Genomic DNA, 16,201 nt, shown 5'->3' with positions numbered 1-16,201 from the left:
TTCTCAATTAAGTTTCATATTGGATAGGGGCTGAACGTGTCCTGGATTGGAATTTTTTCCGATCATTCCCCTAGGAGAAGTGTGCAAGAATGTGCTTAAAATGGCTGAAAAACGCACATATTTCAAAATGGCCGACTTGTTGGGGGGGCGGGGCTAATGGAATGTATGTACAAATATGTCTTCAATTCCATGAGGAATGTCTGTGCCAAATTTCGTGAAGTTCTGAGAAACTATGAGACTACCACACAATAGGGGGCGCTAGTGAGCAGTATTTTAGAAAAATTACGTTTTTTTTTTACATTCTTGAAAAGGTCGTGGGCTGTGACGTGTGTACCAAGTTTTGCGTACCGAAACACATTTTAGCACATCGTCATAAAAAAAAAGTACAGGCCACGCCCACATTTGTCATTCGTTGTGACAATTTAAATATAAGTCCATACTCATCCCCAGAGTATGTCTAAAAAAAAATATATATATTTCGTCCATCAGTTCATGAGTTATACATTTGTCATGTTTTTGGCGCCCCCTATGGTCCAAAATGGAAATTACTTGTTGTGCCTATTCCCCAATACAGATTGAACATTACCACCAAAATGTGTGTTTTTTTTGTACATTGTTGATGAGTTATGAGCATTTCTATCTAAGCCCCGCCTTTTTGCGAACACGTTTAGAGTAATGAGGGCCACATTTATCGACTGAACATGCTCATTTCCTACGATAATGTGTCTGACCCTCCGGCGATACTGTATACTGAGTTTGGTGTTGAAAAACCAAAATTTGAAATTTAAGTGAATATTTAACTGTTTTTCAAATTATGCTAATTTAAAAAAAAATAAAGTAGGCGGAGCTTACGGGTACTTGGACCTTATATGTAGAGCAGGTCCACCCGAGTAAGTGTGAAAAATTTCAGGTCATTTGGAGTTACGGTGCGACTTTGTACATCTTTCCAAAAACGGAAATGGCCATAGGTGGCGCTAGAGAGCATGTTGGACAATTTGAACACATTGAGTCCAGAATATTGTAGTTTTCACCGATTCTGGAATCTGTGCAAAATTATACAACTTTTTCAGCGTCCTAAAGGCCTCAAAAACAGGAAACGCCAGCAGAAAAATAAGAATAATTCCACGAATAACAATAGGTATCCTTGCACTTCGTGCTAGGACGCCGTTGGGTCCTAGCACTCTCGTGCTCGGGCCCTAATAATACCACGAATAACAATAGGTATCCTTGCACTTCGTGCTAGGACGCCGTTGGGTCCTAGCACTCTCGTGCTCGGGCCCTAATAATTCCACGAATAACAATAGGTATCCTTGCACTTCGTGCTAGGACGCCGTTGGGTCCTAGCACTCTCGTGCTCGGGCCCTAATAATAGACTAATAATAGACTTTCTTTTAAGAATGAGGGCACAGTGGCAAACTAAATGTAACTAGAATTACATCTTACTATCCTATTAGACATTTGTGTGAATTCGTGAGTTATGGTCAAAACGATGTTATTATATCACGACGACCATGATCTTCTCTTTTTTAAAGGTTCCATGTCATGCTTTTCCGGTTATTACCCGTCCCCTTGTGTGTTGTGAAGGTTTTAATGCATGTAAACGGTCTGCAGTCAAACACCCTCAAAGTACACCCTGTAGGGAGCAGTGTTGGGTGTAACGCTTTGCAAAATAATATATGACTTTTTGCTGTAACGAAGTAATGTAACGCATTACTAATGAAATGTGGGTAATATATTACCTGTCACAATGCCCAGTAACGCAGCTACAACACATTTTAACCCGAAATTAAATGGTGTTTTGTTTTTTAAGAATGTACTAACATAGCGAGACATTCCGACACCAGAGACAAATTGTGCGGGTAGATTAGTAAACCTGGTGTTTACCCTTCAGGCTTCGCGTCGGGATCTTCGGGGCAGTTGAATGTTATGCACCCTCTATTCAAAAAAGAGAACGGAGCGAAAAATACAAACAACAAATTGTTTCAGGTGCGCGTGACCTGCTCCGCTGCGCGTGCATCATTTCAAAGTGCTTCAGCAGTGACACACATCTGTGGATAATCATTTATACGAACATGGTTAAAGCAACCATCACTAAACGCCAGCAACACTGCATCTACTGCAGACAGTAGCAACAGGTCAGATGGGGACATCACGTGACCCTCCGTTGTGGACACTAGCATACTCCCGCCTGACTCGCCCCAGGAGCAGCAGTCTTCGTCGCCCGAAACTACGCCACCCCTCTTGGAGAAATGCTCTCCGCAGACCCATGCTCACAGCGTTATAAACCTTTTTCTTACTCAATATCAAGGCACACTTATTGTTTTTACTTCGGCTGTGAGTGTTTGTGTGCTCAGGATGAGTTTTGCTTGTTCTCGCTGTATCTATCACCGACATGGAAGCCCTGTCTGCGCCTCACGAGCAGCTGCACGTCGCTTGACCAATCAGAGCACACTGGGCTCACAGGGAGGGGGGCGAGCTCCAACAAGCCGTTTAGGACAGAGAGTGAATACCGGTGAATACACATACTTTACAGAGATGCTGTATGAGAAACCAATGTGAGTTTGGAACATTATGCACAATATAAATCTATTCTAGTAGACCTCAACAATGGAATTAGGATCAGTAGAAATGGCCATGACATGGGACCTTTAAACTCTCCAATAAAGAGACAGTATTTCAGCATTAGCAGCTCTCAGCGGTTGGCCTTACCTGGCTGGGAGGGCCTGTGCTCCTCCACAGCATTAGCTGGGGTGCAGGGCTGGGCTTCAGGGGTCCGGGGGGCTGAATGGAGAGTCATTTCATTGAGAAGGTCTTCTTGGTCCTCCCTGTCACTCACAGAAGAACATGTCTATTAGGCGCTTTCACACCGGAGTACTTTTCCCAGTATAGTTCCGATATAGTTCCGAAAATGTGCGTTCACACCAAAAAAATCCGGAACTAGAACTTAGTTCATGAGAACCTTTTTACCCCCTTTTTAGTCCCTGCTAGAGAGCAGCTACTTTCATGGGACAAAAAGGTTCCTGTGTCTGATTGGCTGGGCGGATTGCAAACCACGTCCCGTAAAACTCCCAAAAAGTTTTGTGAAGCTGCCATTTTATTTTCCTTGCATTAGCATTATTAGCTTCATCAGAACTCTTTAGTTCTGATGAAGCTAATGCTAATAATGCTAATGCTAATAATGCTAAGTACGGCAAAGTACTTGGTGTGAAAGCGCCTATTGTGTCCTGAGCAGAGAGACACTGAAATTGAGTCATGAAGATCATTCCTGCTGTATTTTCACATGATACAATTATTGATTTTCAGCTCAAGAATTCAGGGAAAACTATTCATTGCAACACAGAAAACCCAAACTTTGATTAATTTATTAAAATCTTTAAAATCATTTTAGTGCTGCTTGCAGTCTTTAAGCTAAGACACCCAGTTGAAGTTAAGCAAATACTCAGAACAAGCACACAGAGGCCGAGACCTGACCCCCCTCTGTGTGTACTGTATGTGTACACACAGGTGATGTGTGACAGCTGTGTGTGTGTGTGTGTGTGTGTGTGTGTGTGTGTGTGTTGTGGAGCAAACGTTAACAGAAAAGGGGCGGGCAGCTGCAGATCAGCAACCCTCCAGATCGCTCTCCTTACCATCCTACTGCATCGACTAGCAACTCACCACTGAGGGACCCTGAAATATTCAAATGTAAACCAGCAGGCAGCCGCTCACATGTGAGAACATGAACACTACAAAAACTTGAAGATTTGCCAAGTTTATACCTCTAATATCTAGTCAGAATATGTCTTTACACTTGACATAAGACCTTAACTTAAGAAGTATCAAGCAGTGAGATATACAGTAGGGTCTTGTTTCTAGACAATGCATCTTAAGTATCTTTAAAGTCAAAGACTCTTGAAAGCATATTTTTTTTTCTATTTTTTTTTTGGGGGGGGAAATCACCAACTAATCAGAACATAGAACACTTTGGAGCATTTCTGGCTTATTCTGTAACACAACATTTCCTGATTCTGCAAAATATGGCTCAAAATAAGTTTCCCCGTAAATAGTCGGGGGAAACTTATTTGTAAGATTTCTTGAAATAAGATGGGATATTTACTAAATATCCCATCTTATTTCAAGAAATCTTACAAAGCAAATGTTCACTTGTTCTATTGGCAGATGCTTCGCTTATGACAAGGGGAAACACCTTATTTTTTCACCAGTCTTTTTTAGCAGCATTATTTCCAGTGAAATCAATGTTCTCAGAGTTTTAAATCAGCTGACATCTTGCAGCTCTGAGGTTGGGCTGCCAGCCAGAAAGATGCTGCTGCAGCGGTCTCATCGTCATTCAGAGTCTGCTCTGCGGCTCAATGAGAGGGGGGGGGCTCCAGGGAACAAAGCATCCACGTGCCACTGTCTGCCTGTCTCTTAATTAGTCTGCTAGCAAGCGACTTTAGAGGCAACGAGGGAGCGAGCCTGGCAGGCAACAGGAGATTCTGCAGCAATTAACACATTTTACTACCAAGCACTAAGTGTGTGTGTGTGTGTGTGTGTGTGTGTGTGTGTGTGTGTGTGTGTGTGTGTGTTTCCTCTTTTCCTGTCTCATATTAGAGGTTAGTGAATGGGAGCCATCTGGATCTGGTGCAGAGGAATGCATGGCTGCCAAGCAACTGTACTTTTATTTAACAGGAAATACTCTGCCTGTACATGGTGGGAGTAGAAGGATGAGTGCTATCTCATCAACATCATGTCACACTACAACCCCTCAAAATATCTGTTCGCAATTCACTTTCTCCATCCCTGCAAGCAGAGGGTGGGTGAGGACATGCTCTATGAAGATTCCCAGATGAGGAGCTCTGGATGCATGTGCACTGAGACTGGGGCTCACTAATGTGACTGGAAGCATCTTGTGTTTGTTTCTGCTTGCCAGGGAGTAGCAATCGCCAGTGAAATGGGATAATGTCCAAGAACAACTATTAGATTCAATGCGTTCAGAAACATCTGATTTCCATCAGTCCAAAAGCGATAGTTGATCGGAGGAAAGAAGAGGAACTTACACGTCAAAATCATTCTCCTTCAGAATCTCCTCGACTCTCTTCATGAAGAATTTCTCGCTCTCTGTTGAAGTGACAAACCTACGATCTGGAAAACATCAGACAAACGATTTTAATGTGCATTCATTATTCCCGGAAAACTGCAAACAAAGATTCCTGAGTTTCTCCAGACCTCAAATTCTGGTGGATAATTGTCGTTAAGTATTGCAGTAGTGGTGCCTGTCAGTGGAGTTCTATCACTTTAACATTACTGGGTGTGACTCTGCATACCGTCACTGAACCACAGAATCACACATTCCCTCTCTCTTTCAGACCTGAGAGCCCTGCACAGGTAAAGCAAGCATGCTTAATCACAACAGAGCAGATGGCCTGGGATCATATCACACTGTTTCCATGACAACTCCCTTTGTGTGTGTGTGTGTGTGTTCTTGCTGAAATCTATGAACACACGATACATTGCTTAAGTGAACTCAAATGGAAACATAAACAAACGTTGGTCCCTGATTTTATCGAAGCACGTCAAGTGCAGCAGGTCAAAGTGAAACCAGCAGCCTGCTGTAAACTGTGATGTCATCGTGAACAGGAACAATGCAGCCTTTATTATCACTTTGGCATTATTATTATTTGCGCAGGACACACATCTTGTATTTGTGAAAATCAAACAATCTTAAATATTTATAAATCAAAAGGTCCAACTGTGCGAGTCTGTTCCTTCTAACATGATACTACATCAAGCTTTCCTTTCACTTCTCCAGTTTGACAAACTTTGTCCGTCATGTGAGGATTTCCAGGTTTATCGCCACCAGTAACTTAGAGTGAGTGTTTTTATCATGATCTGTGATGTACTCCTATATCCCCTGGCTAGTGTCTTAGACTCCATTGTTGTTAGCACCATGAACACACACTGGGCTTTGCTTTCACTCAAACACACACAGGCTTCTATCTACACTGTCCTGCTGCCACAAACACTCACAAGTGAACCAAATGTGGATTAATCTGCAGCTGGAAATAGTCCCCAAGAGACGCACTATATCCTCCTGTTGAGTACATTTAGCTACAAAGTACAATGACCAGCTGTATTATGTCATCATTTGGCCATAAGTAAAAAAAAAAACATTATTACGGTATTACGGACCCAAAAATGTACGTCTTCCATAGAGGGAAGTCAGCAAGTATTGAGAAACAATTGTTGGTGATGATCTTTATGGGACACGTTGATAAAAAAAAAAAGCTTGCCTTATTCTTTAAAGTAAAAGCATTCTCGTAGGTTTCTGTCACTTTGAAAGTAGTGTTCTGATCTTATTGGCACAGCAAAGACTCTGAGGATCTGCTCACCTTGGGACTCTGGGGTTTCCATCTGGGACTCCTGGTTCTTCTCTCTCCTCCTCTGCTTCTCGTCTTCCCAGATGGCCTGCAGGCCCGGGTTCCTACCGATCTGATCTGACAGAGGGGAGTCGCAGAACAGTGTCAGCTAACAGAACTATCATGCTGTACCTCTGTCAATGAAGAGCGTTTAACCTGCAACAAAGGCAAAGTGTAATGTTAAGCATAACTGACAGTCTGTTATGAGTCCCATCACTGCCTGCCCTGGAGTGGCCTTTTTTCTCTCCTTTCTTCACTCTCAACCAGATGCTTGATGTGGATTACAGTTCTGCATCCAGCCTGGTCTAAATCATGAGGAGTGGCTGCATACTTCCAGCCTCCATGCACATTCACTCATGAACAATACTTTCAGCCTGGTTAACATGTTCGCTGAGCTGCTCTCTAAAGCTCTAACACACTTGTGGCTTCAGATCCCAGCAAAAGATTAACGGCTGTACGTACCAATGTGTGAATGTTTTATCAAGAAACCACGACTCAGCAGAACACTGCAGCCTCGTGATTACCTGCCAATCTGACCTGCTTCAGCTGAAGGGATAAAAAAGGCAAAAAGCCACATTGTGACTTTAAACTCTGTCTCTTTAAGAGCATGGTTCAGATTGAAACCCTGGACGAGGACATTTCTGTGGTTCCCAGAGAGGGAGACGATAGCCTACAACACGAGTGTTTCTGTTCATTAAAGCATGCCATGTTTTTCAGCTTTGGTTTGGACTCTTCCTTTTAAAATCTTTTTAGAAGTACAAGAATGGGCATATTTCTTAATTACAGTCTTCAGAATCAGAATTCCTTTTATTCTGAAGACTGCAAGTAAGAAATAGTAAGCCCATGATGAAACCCAGATGTATATTGCCTGAACATTTCGAAAACTGCGACAAAAGGCAAAGACAAAGTGACTTAATATTAGGTGTTAATATTGTGCAGAAAGGAGCAGAACCCCACAGAAACAGTGGTTGCATCTGTTGGATAGCTTTGTCAGATAATGCCATGGGCTTAATGGGTTTTGTTTAAATGTTGTATATTCCATCCTGTATTCCCTCGTCTCGCTTAATCTATCCCCGCCACACAGTGTTTGTGTCTCATGAATTTGATATGTGGAGATGGTGTGAGATGAGTGAAAGTCAGCCAGACGAGGTGCACCATCAACACTCAGGATTCAGCAGACCACCTTTCACCTCACATTGAGTCACACCCTCAGTCATCTTACTTTCAATTTCCAGGCGGTTGAGGACATCTACTGCCACTGCATCCACCTCCAGCTCACAGGTGCTCTGCCTCTCCACCTCATCCAACATCAGGGAGCTGCAGTGGACACACACACACACACACACACACACACACACACACACACACACACACACACACACACACACACACACACACACACACACACACACACACACACACACACACACACACACACACACACACACACACACACACACACACACACACACACACACACACGAATCATACTAAAGTAGCAACAAAATGCTACAAGGCATCCTATACAAAATGATGTTGTACCACTTATTTTTTAAGGGAATAACTGCATAGACAAGATTAAATGGTTTAGAGAAATGATATATAATTATATTTTAGCTTCAAGGTTGGTTATTGCTATTATTAGGGGGTATCAGCATTTCAGTAAGAGCTCCTTCATTTGACAGACTGGAGGGAGAACTTACCAGGGCAGAGCGCTCTCCTCCCAGCGGACAAAAGTGCCCCCCAGGGTGCTGTCGTTGAGCATGGAGGTGCAGGGGCTCTTCAGAGGACTGATGCTTGGAGTGTGCCTGTGTGGGGCTGCTGCTGCGTCTCCTGCAAACACACAGCAGAGAACCTGGTACTGTACACTCTGAGAGGAGCTGTCATCACCTGGCAAGACTATGAAACAATATACAGTTTGCTCACGTGGTAAATGTGATGTCAAATATAAGTGGGATAATTTAATCATCTGCAATGATTGAGAAAGTAATCTCAGAACTGTGGAAAAAGCTTAAGATTTCTCTTTGCGTGTCAGAATGAACCGCCATGCTCAACTCTTTGGAAGTGGTAGACAGGTGTTCTTGAAATGAATCTTGTAGCTGGTGAAATGCTATTCAGGAAATATTCTAGTTTTAAAACGATGTGGGTTTCCCTAGTTTTGTTGACATTATAACATTGCAGGAAATTGGATTATGAATCGTAATTGGAGTTTACAATGGTTAGGTGAGGATAATAATGTGTTTTTATTCCAAATAAGCTAGGCTAACCTCAGGTTTGTCTAAGTTGGCCTTTTTGTAGCAGAATTCCTCTTATCTTAGTGAGGATGATGGTGGTCAGAACTACAATAAGATAAAGTATTTGAAACAGTCAGAGATGGGGTCGTTACTAAAAAATGTAATATATTACATATTCCTTTAAAAAAAAGTAATACATTACACTACTTCGTTACTATCTACATAAAGTAACTCGTTACTTTACTCGCGGAGCACGTACGAACTGCGCATTGCGTGAGTGGCAATAACTTTCCTTACCAGCAGGCGGCGGTAGTGTGTATTTGTCATTCAAAACAGGCAACAAACGGAAGACAGAGAAGAAGAACAGACTCCGTGATATAAACAAACAACAAATAGCTGTGCGGTAGCTTCACCTTAGCATGTGTTCTTTGCAGGTGTTTGTTGAGGTTTGACGTGGTGTTTACAGCAGTGGATAACAGCTTCTGGCCTGGACACAGTTTGCACCTCACCGTCACATTCCTGTCTATTCTTCGGACAAACTCAAAGTAATGGGCATACCTCCACCCCTCGAGAGTTATCGCTGACTCAGCCATGTTTATGCAGCACTGCACGTGGAGATGTGGACAGCGCAGATTACGTATTCATATAAACCTGCGGCGGAAACCCCTCTTGTCTGTCAGTGTGATTATGACTGACTTGTAGTAAGTAACGAAGTAACGCGTGTCGGGCAATGTTAGTAACTGTAGTGTGATTACTGAATTATAAAAGTAGCGCGTTACACTACACCGTTACCGACAAAGTATTAGTGTTACAGTAACGCGTTACTTTGTAACGCGTTACACCCAACTCTGGAAACAGTGTAGTGCAGTGGTTCTCAAATGGGGGTACGCGGACTCCTAGGGGTACGTTGGAGTACTGCAGGGGGTACGTGAGATTTATTTTATGTTAATGAAGAAAAACAACATAAGTAATACATTTAAGCAAACTACTAATAGTAGATTAACTACTTTATTCAAAAGTTTACAGTAATTCTAGATAATAACACGGGAGAAATAAACGGAGCGGTCTCTCTCCCTCTCCTGACAGCTCGCTGAACCTGTAATAAGTGACCCGACAGTGAAGAATAAACATATTTATAACTAGTTTAGCTAGTTCCAGAGTAGATCAAATAGCTAAGTGTGATGTTCTAACTCTTAGTGTGTGTTTTGCTCCGCTCACCCCTGCAGGTGATCATGCAGAGCTGCGTGTCTCCGTCAGCAGCAGCTGATCTGATCTCTGATCTCTCTCTCCTGTCAGATTAGACTTCACTCGCGTTTACGCCATATCGATCAGATCTAGCTAGTTCTAGCTAATGATATGACTGCCTGCTTATCAAAGGACACCTAAACAATAAGCGCTGCTTGGCAACAGGGTGTGGCCGCAAAGTATAGAGCAGCATTATGCATTTGTTTATATGAGCGGTTATAGGTATAAATGCTCATATATTTTTTCTCTTCATTCCCCACGCCCCAAAATAAATAAATACCAATTTTAGGAAAAGTAACGAAGTTTGAGCAGTGTGGGTTTTATATTAATAGAGTTACACATATTTCAAAACGCGAAGTGTAATAACTGCACTTCTCACTAAATTGTAATTACAACTTATTAAAAAGATCAGTTCAATGCAACTAATGTCGTCTGTGTTATTGCATGATGTTAAAATTGGTTTGCCATGAATTTAGTGATGGATTGTAAACATTTGAAACGTAGCATTTAAGTGTTTCTCAGTTACAAGGTTGTTGTTTTAATAAATCAGACACTGATGGTGCAGCGCTGTACTGTACCTCTTTATATAGGTTTTTTTCCACAAACAAATAGTATTTGCGCTGATCAGGGGGTACTTGGCTGCATTTTTTTTTCAAAGAGGGTACATTATTGAAAAAGGTTTGAGAACCACTTGTGTAGTGAACCAGGCTTGAGCAGGTATGAACAGCTGTGTCGTTTGATCAAGGATATACTCTACATGTAGTATTGACAGTTGAACGGTTTTTGAGAAGACAGTCGAGGCAGTGTATTGAACATTTAAACACACTACCACCTCAAACTGGCCTATTATACAAAGCCAGTCCCTTTTATCATTCTCCCACTCCTTCCCAGATTAACAACTTGCTTTCAAGTTTGAGCTTGCAGGGAGAAGGAAATGAAACAGGGGTCCCTCTTTTGGGGGTTATTCAGGGTCTTTGTTGTACAGGGCATTGGAGCCTCTTTTCTCTGCTTTAGTCGGAAGGGAGTCAAGCGTGAGGATTATTAAAAAAAACGTATTTAGGGTATGTGTGTAATTATTTCCTGAATCATGAATGCCCCCATCGATGAAAATGGCCCTGCTGAGTGTGGGGGGAGAGGTCTGATCCACAGTGAGGGTGTGGGGGACTAAACTGTGATCAAACATAGTTTAGTCTCTATAAGCAGGAAGTAGAAATGGGCCTGTTAGAGCCAGGCTCCCCCAGGATCTGAGGAGGTGCCACTTCAGAGCCTTTACACACAGACAGCTGTGTGGCTGTGACAGATTCTTCTTTAGTTCAGGGACACTAGAACCTTTTGTTGAGGTAGCAGCTTATGTTACCATGAGGTATAAATGACAAATTAAGTCTCAATCAGTTAACCCAAAATGGTCTGGAGTCATTTATTCTAAGACTGTGGAAACCCACAACAAACAGGAAATGACCAGTGTCAACAGTGTTCTCTTATGCCCCTTTCCCACCAAACCAGTTCCAGTTCGAGCTCTGTGTTAGTACTCTTCTGGTTCCAAACTGGTTCGCCTTTTTGGAACCGGTTGTGTTTCCACTGCCGTTATACTCTTTCCCAGAATGCAGTGGCTCATTGTTTACCAATAGGCACTTTCACACCAGAGTACTTTTCCCAGGAATAGTTCCGATAGTTCTTCTAGGGATTTTACGTTCACACCAAAAAGATCTGGAACTAGAACTTAGTTCATGCAAACCTTTTCACCCCTTTTCAATCCCTGCTAGAGAGCAGGTACTTTCCTGGGAGAAAAAGGTTCCAATTTCTGATTGGCTGGGCGAATTGCAAACCCGTAAAACTCCCAAAAGGTTTCGTGAAACCGCCATTTTATTTGCTCGCATTTAGCATTAGCATTAGCCCAGCACACCAACGGAGAGAGACTACCTTATAAAATAAAACGTGGGAACCGTGGAGTGATGAGGAGGTGTCGACGCTTCTGGCGGTTTACCCGGGACTTCGGGTGGCAGTATACGCCGTGAAGTTGTTTGCGGCCTGCCAGTAAACCGAAAGCAGAAGAAGAAGAAGAAGAAGTGACGTCAGCGGCTTCATTTGCCTAATCCTCCCTCAGGGACTTATTCCGGTGTGAACATGATTTACTAGGACAGTTCTGGGACTAAAGAGTTCGGCAGGACTAAGTACTAGGGATCGACCGATATAGCTTTTTCAAGGCCGATACAGATTATTAGTAATCAAGGAGACCGATAACCGATATTTGGAACCGATATACATTTGCAGTAAAATCAGAAAATCTTGGTGTCAAAATGTAGAATAACACAAACTCCAACACAACTTCTTTGAAATGCATGTAAGCATATATTATGTTTAATGAACTTTTAAACATCTTACAACTGGTTTCCTCTCTGTGCCCTTTTCTTTAGTGCAGCCATCTGCTATGAGTTAGAGAGAGACAAGAAGTGGGGCTGCAGGCTGACATGCTTAACTAACAATAATGCTTAATTTATTATATTCAAACAATAAAGCATAGCATAAAATCCCAATAAGCTGCTAGCAACTGCAAAACACTAGTGCTAGCTAATGTTTTGCAAACTATTAAAAGTGAGGCTATTACAGTAGACCTAACGTTAGTCTAGTAGCCTCACTTCTAATATTTTGCTAAACATTTGCTAGATACATGTTGGCTAGCTAATGAGCTTCACATATCAACCTCTCTGGCTGGCTCCCGCCCGGAAAATCTTCAGTGTTGATTGACACTTCAGTAATAGCCTATCAGATAGCGCTGTGGGCGGGACATTGCTCGTGTACACAGAGTGGTGACTCTCAGAGAAACGGCCGCATCAGAGCCAAAGTTTTATCGGCAATTTAAAAAAAAAAAGGCAGATACCGATAAACGGTCAAATGCGGAATATCGGCCCCGATAATCGGCCAGGTCGACCCCTACTAAGTACTGGGAACTAAGTATGGCAAAGTACTTGATGTGAAAGCGGCTAATGTGGTTCAGCAGCGTTTACCCACCGCTGCAGTGATACGCTAATCTCGCCCCAGCCTTGGACGTATGCCTGACGTATTCGGTTCTTTGTTCTTGACGAGCATTTTTTGGGTGCCAGATAAGAACCGGTTTTCGGGGCTAAGAGCCGGCCCCCGCTGCGGTGGAAACAGGAAGAACTGATCACTAGCTCCGAACTGGCCCTGGAACCACTTTGGTGGGAAGGAGGCATTATTGGATTTTTTTTATGAAACCATTATAATGTTTACCTGAGAAGGGCTAAGTCATACACATAAACAGTAGACCAAGAACAGCAGAATGTGACAGTAATATCAGCTACACACAAATACATATGAGCTGTACGTATAGTTTGCTGACATAAACTAGCATAGGCCACTGTGTTTTATGGCTAATGAATGATCATGTGTGAAAATAGGTACATTCAGACAGTATGAGAAAAACAATGTGTTTAAACATTAAAGCATGTAACCATGTTTTAGTACTACATTAGAAAAAGTCAGCTCAACGCTCAATCTTTCCCTTTCCCCTTTTATCACTCATCCCTCTGATTATCACACTTGCTGAAACTACAGATTGACAAGTAATTTTTTGTAATAGTGCCGGAGCGCCCAGACAGTATATCTGCTAGTTTGTTTTTGTTCTGTTCTCGCACCTTTTGATTGTGTATAAAATGTTTCTGTCTGTGTTTCCCTGTTAAGGATTTTCAGGAGGCAGTGGGCCAGTAGATTATACTTTTGCCTCATTGCTGAGCACCAGTGAGAGCACCAGGGTGACCAAATAAAGACAAAACTATGCAAGTAATATAGAGACTAAACAAGGGGGAGGAAGTGGCACACTGCGCAAAACATGACAAATAAATAAAGGGTGAAAAGAGAGAAAGAGCCTTAAGAAGTCATCTGAGGCTTCCTGAGGCTGAGGAGAGGCCAGGACTACCTGTAAACAACACAAAGCCCGGGGAATGGCCACACTCTCCAGCAGGGACTGAACACAGAAGAGTGTCCTCCTGGGAGACAGCAGGAGAAGCAACTATCTCCACAGCACAGGGCATACAGGGTGTGAGGGCAAATGTGAGAATGAATTCAAACAATTTCTTTTTATGATTTAATTAAACAATACAGAATTAGAAAACAATGTGTGATCTGCAACAAGTAAATCTAACTAATAAACCAAAACAAAGATAAAGTCTCTTTCAAGTCCATATCAGTCGTGCACCTAATGTCACACTCGCAGTCTAACTGGCACTGAAGAACTGTGAATGTTGTGACGTTGAGTACAGGGCCACATATAAAGCTGGGGGGGTGAAGCTTTACCTTTGGGGTGGGAAGAGCGGAACTTGACAGCCCCCAGGTTCAGCAGGTTCATGCCGTACAGGTTGAAGTCTATGAAGAGCTGCAGAAGGTAGGGGATGTGGCCCTCGTGGGGCTGATACATCTTGTTCATCACGGCTCCACTCTGTAACAGCTCACACACCCTACAACAAGCAGAGGTTACTCCATATTCATCCAGCAGTCTCACCCCCCCCTATTAAGCTATTATTATTATTATTACTACTATTACTACTGGCTGCTACTTCTTAGGTAGTCCATTCCAACAAAATTATGTATGTTATTATTAAAATATTTGATTTGATTTACTAGCGCAATCTACCCGCTACCACACTCTATAATGTTACACTATTTTATAAATACTGCTTACTTACGTATTTTCCCTGAATGTGAATTTCTGTACATTTTGTTGTTGTTGCAAATCATCTCTATCTATCTATACTTTGCTGTAACAATGTAAATGTCCCCTCTGTAGGACAAATAAAGGAATTCTGATTGGGATTAAAGAGCATCAATCTGCAGTTAGCTTACCGTTTGACCATACGAGGATTGTACAGGTAGATCTTCATAAAGCGCTTCTCCTTACTGTGGTAACCATAGAAAGGCCTGTAGGAAGAAAGACAGCATTAACACACTGCCTTTAACGCTTTTCATGTTTTAAAGCCTTGTCCTCATTGTTATCTTATTCGTGTCTGTTGCACTGGTTTTTTGATCAGATCTTTACTCCATCAGCTCAGTGTGTTGTGAACAAATGGTGGATCACTCACATGCCAGAGACCAGCACCACCTTGAAGACATGCTGGTCGGAGGAAGCGGGGTTTCCCATGGCAACGTTCAGGGCCCTGTCGATGCTGAAGGCCACCTGCCGCAGGTAGCGCTCCGGCTGCTGGCCGTAGCCATCGTACGGCACGTATATGTAGGGGAACACTCCGTGGAGGTGGAGGCACGTTTTCTGGCCTGCAACACAACAACACCAACATCAGGCCTACAAATGTAATTTATCCATAACCTAATGCGTTTAACATTTTAAAATGCAGAAACTAATTAAACATTTTATTCACAGAATCTTTGGCCTTTACATCACTCTTTTACTTACATTTATTACCATATTTATGTATCACGTTTCTTGTTTAGTGGCTCAAGTTTGAGCTTAAAACTCTTCATATCATTTAATTCAATTGGTGTTTCATAAGAAAATACTGTAAGAAATCCAACTTTGTCAAGACAGCACAAGTTCAGACTTCATTCAATTTTTGATATAGAAGTTTGAAAATATTGTCAAATTATATAATTTCATTACATCAGGACACAACACATGTTCTGCAATCATTTAAAAACACATATTAAAAGCTTTGCTTGAACCGACACAATGTTGAGTTTGTACAACAACATCTTCACATTCTAATGCTCTGACACTGCTGCAAGTAAGATTTAAACTTTAACGGACATGTTGACCGGCGGAAAAAATTTTGAACGGAAACTCTGCCGCACGGTTCCCTCGTCCCTTGGAAGAGGCGGAGAGGAGGGTGTTTTTCATCTGCTGGTGGACTACCGGAGAGAATTACAGCAAGAGCACACGCTTGCCTCGGGGAGAGAGAAAAAGAGAAACAGCCAGAGCCCTGCCTCTCCCCACCTCTGCTGCTAAATCCACCGCGGAGAATAAACAGAAGGGTAACCATGGCAACCATGCTCAGGAAGTCTTCTTCGCTGCTTTTGGTGTATTTTGTGGCGGAAGTACAGCGCCACTTACAGGCCCGGCATATGTACTACAGCGTCTCCAGCGGGTCGAGCAGTCTCGTGTGGAAGGACACGTTTCTGGTGCCTATTGCGTGTGGATGGAAGACTTTTTTGATATCGAATTCAGTTCGTTTTCGTTTCCGTGTGGCTAGGGCCGTGCTAGAGCTTTTCTGGTTCGGAACCGGTTCTTCAGGTCAGCTTAGTTTCCTATCCATGTGGACATGATTTAGGTGGGGGGGGGGACCTAACCTCCTCTAGGGGGGT

At 42.6% G+C, this 16,201-nt stretch overlaps 1 protein-coding gene across 1 annotated transcript in view; it reads right to left on the bottom strand.

Annotated features, from left to right (window-relative positions):
• rev3l (REV3 like, DNA directed polymerase zeta catalytic subunit) overlaps positions 1-16,201 on the bottom strand; it is a 104,093-nt gene that overhangs the window by 52,488 nt on the left and 35,404 nt on the right. The window contains exons 2-9 of the mRNA XM_034232846.1: positions 14,968-15,157; positions 14,732-14,806; positions 14,186-14,346; positions 8,099-8,228; positions 7,618-7,712; positions 6,369-6,473; positions 5,037-5,121; positions 2,710-2,825 (exon numbers count right to left, since the gene is read on the bottom strand). Of these exons, the coding sequence (XP_034088737.1) occupies positions 2,710-2,825; positions 5,037-5,121; positions 6,369-6,473; positions 7,618-7,712; positions 8,099-8,228; positions 14,186-14,346; positions 14,732-14,806; positions 14,968-15,157 (957 nt within the window). The remainder of the gene's footprint in view (positions 1-2,709; positions 2,826-5,036; positions 5,122-6,368; positions 6,474-7,617; positions 7,713-8,098; positions 8,229-14,185; positions 14,347-14,731; positions 14,807-14,967; positions 15,158-16,201) is intronic.

Source organism: Gymnodraco acuticeps, unplaced genomic scaffold (assembly GCF_902827175.1).
Source record: "Gymnodraco acuticeps unplaced genomic scaffold, fGymAcu1.1, whole genome shotgun sequence".
NCBI lineage: Eukaryota > Metazoa > Chordata > Actinopteri > Perciformes > Bathydraconidae > Gymnodraco > Gymnodraco acuticeps.
The sequence above is the reverse complement of the archived record's forward strand: the minus strand, read 5'-3'. Positions and strand labels throughout refer to the sequence as shown.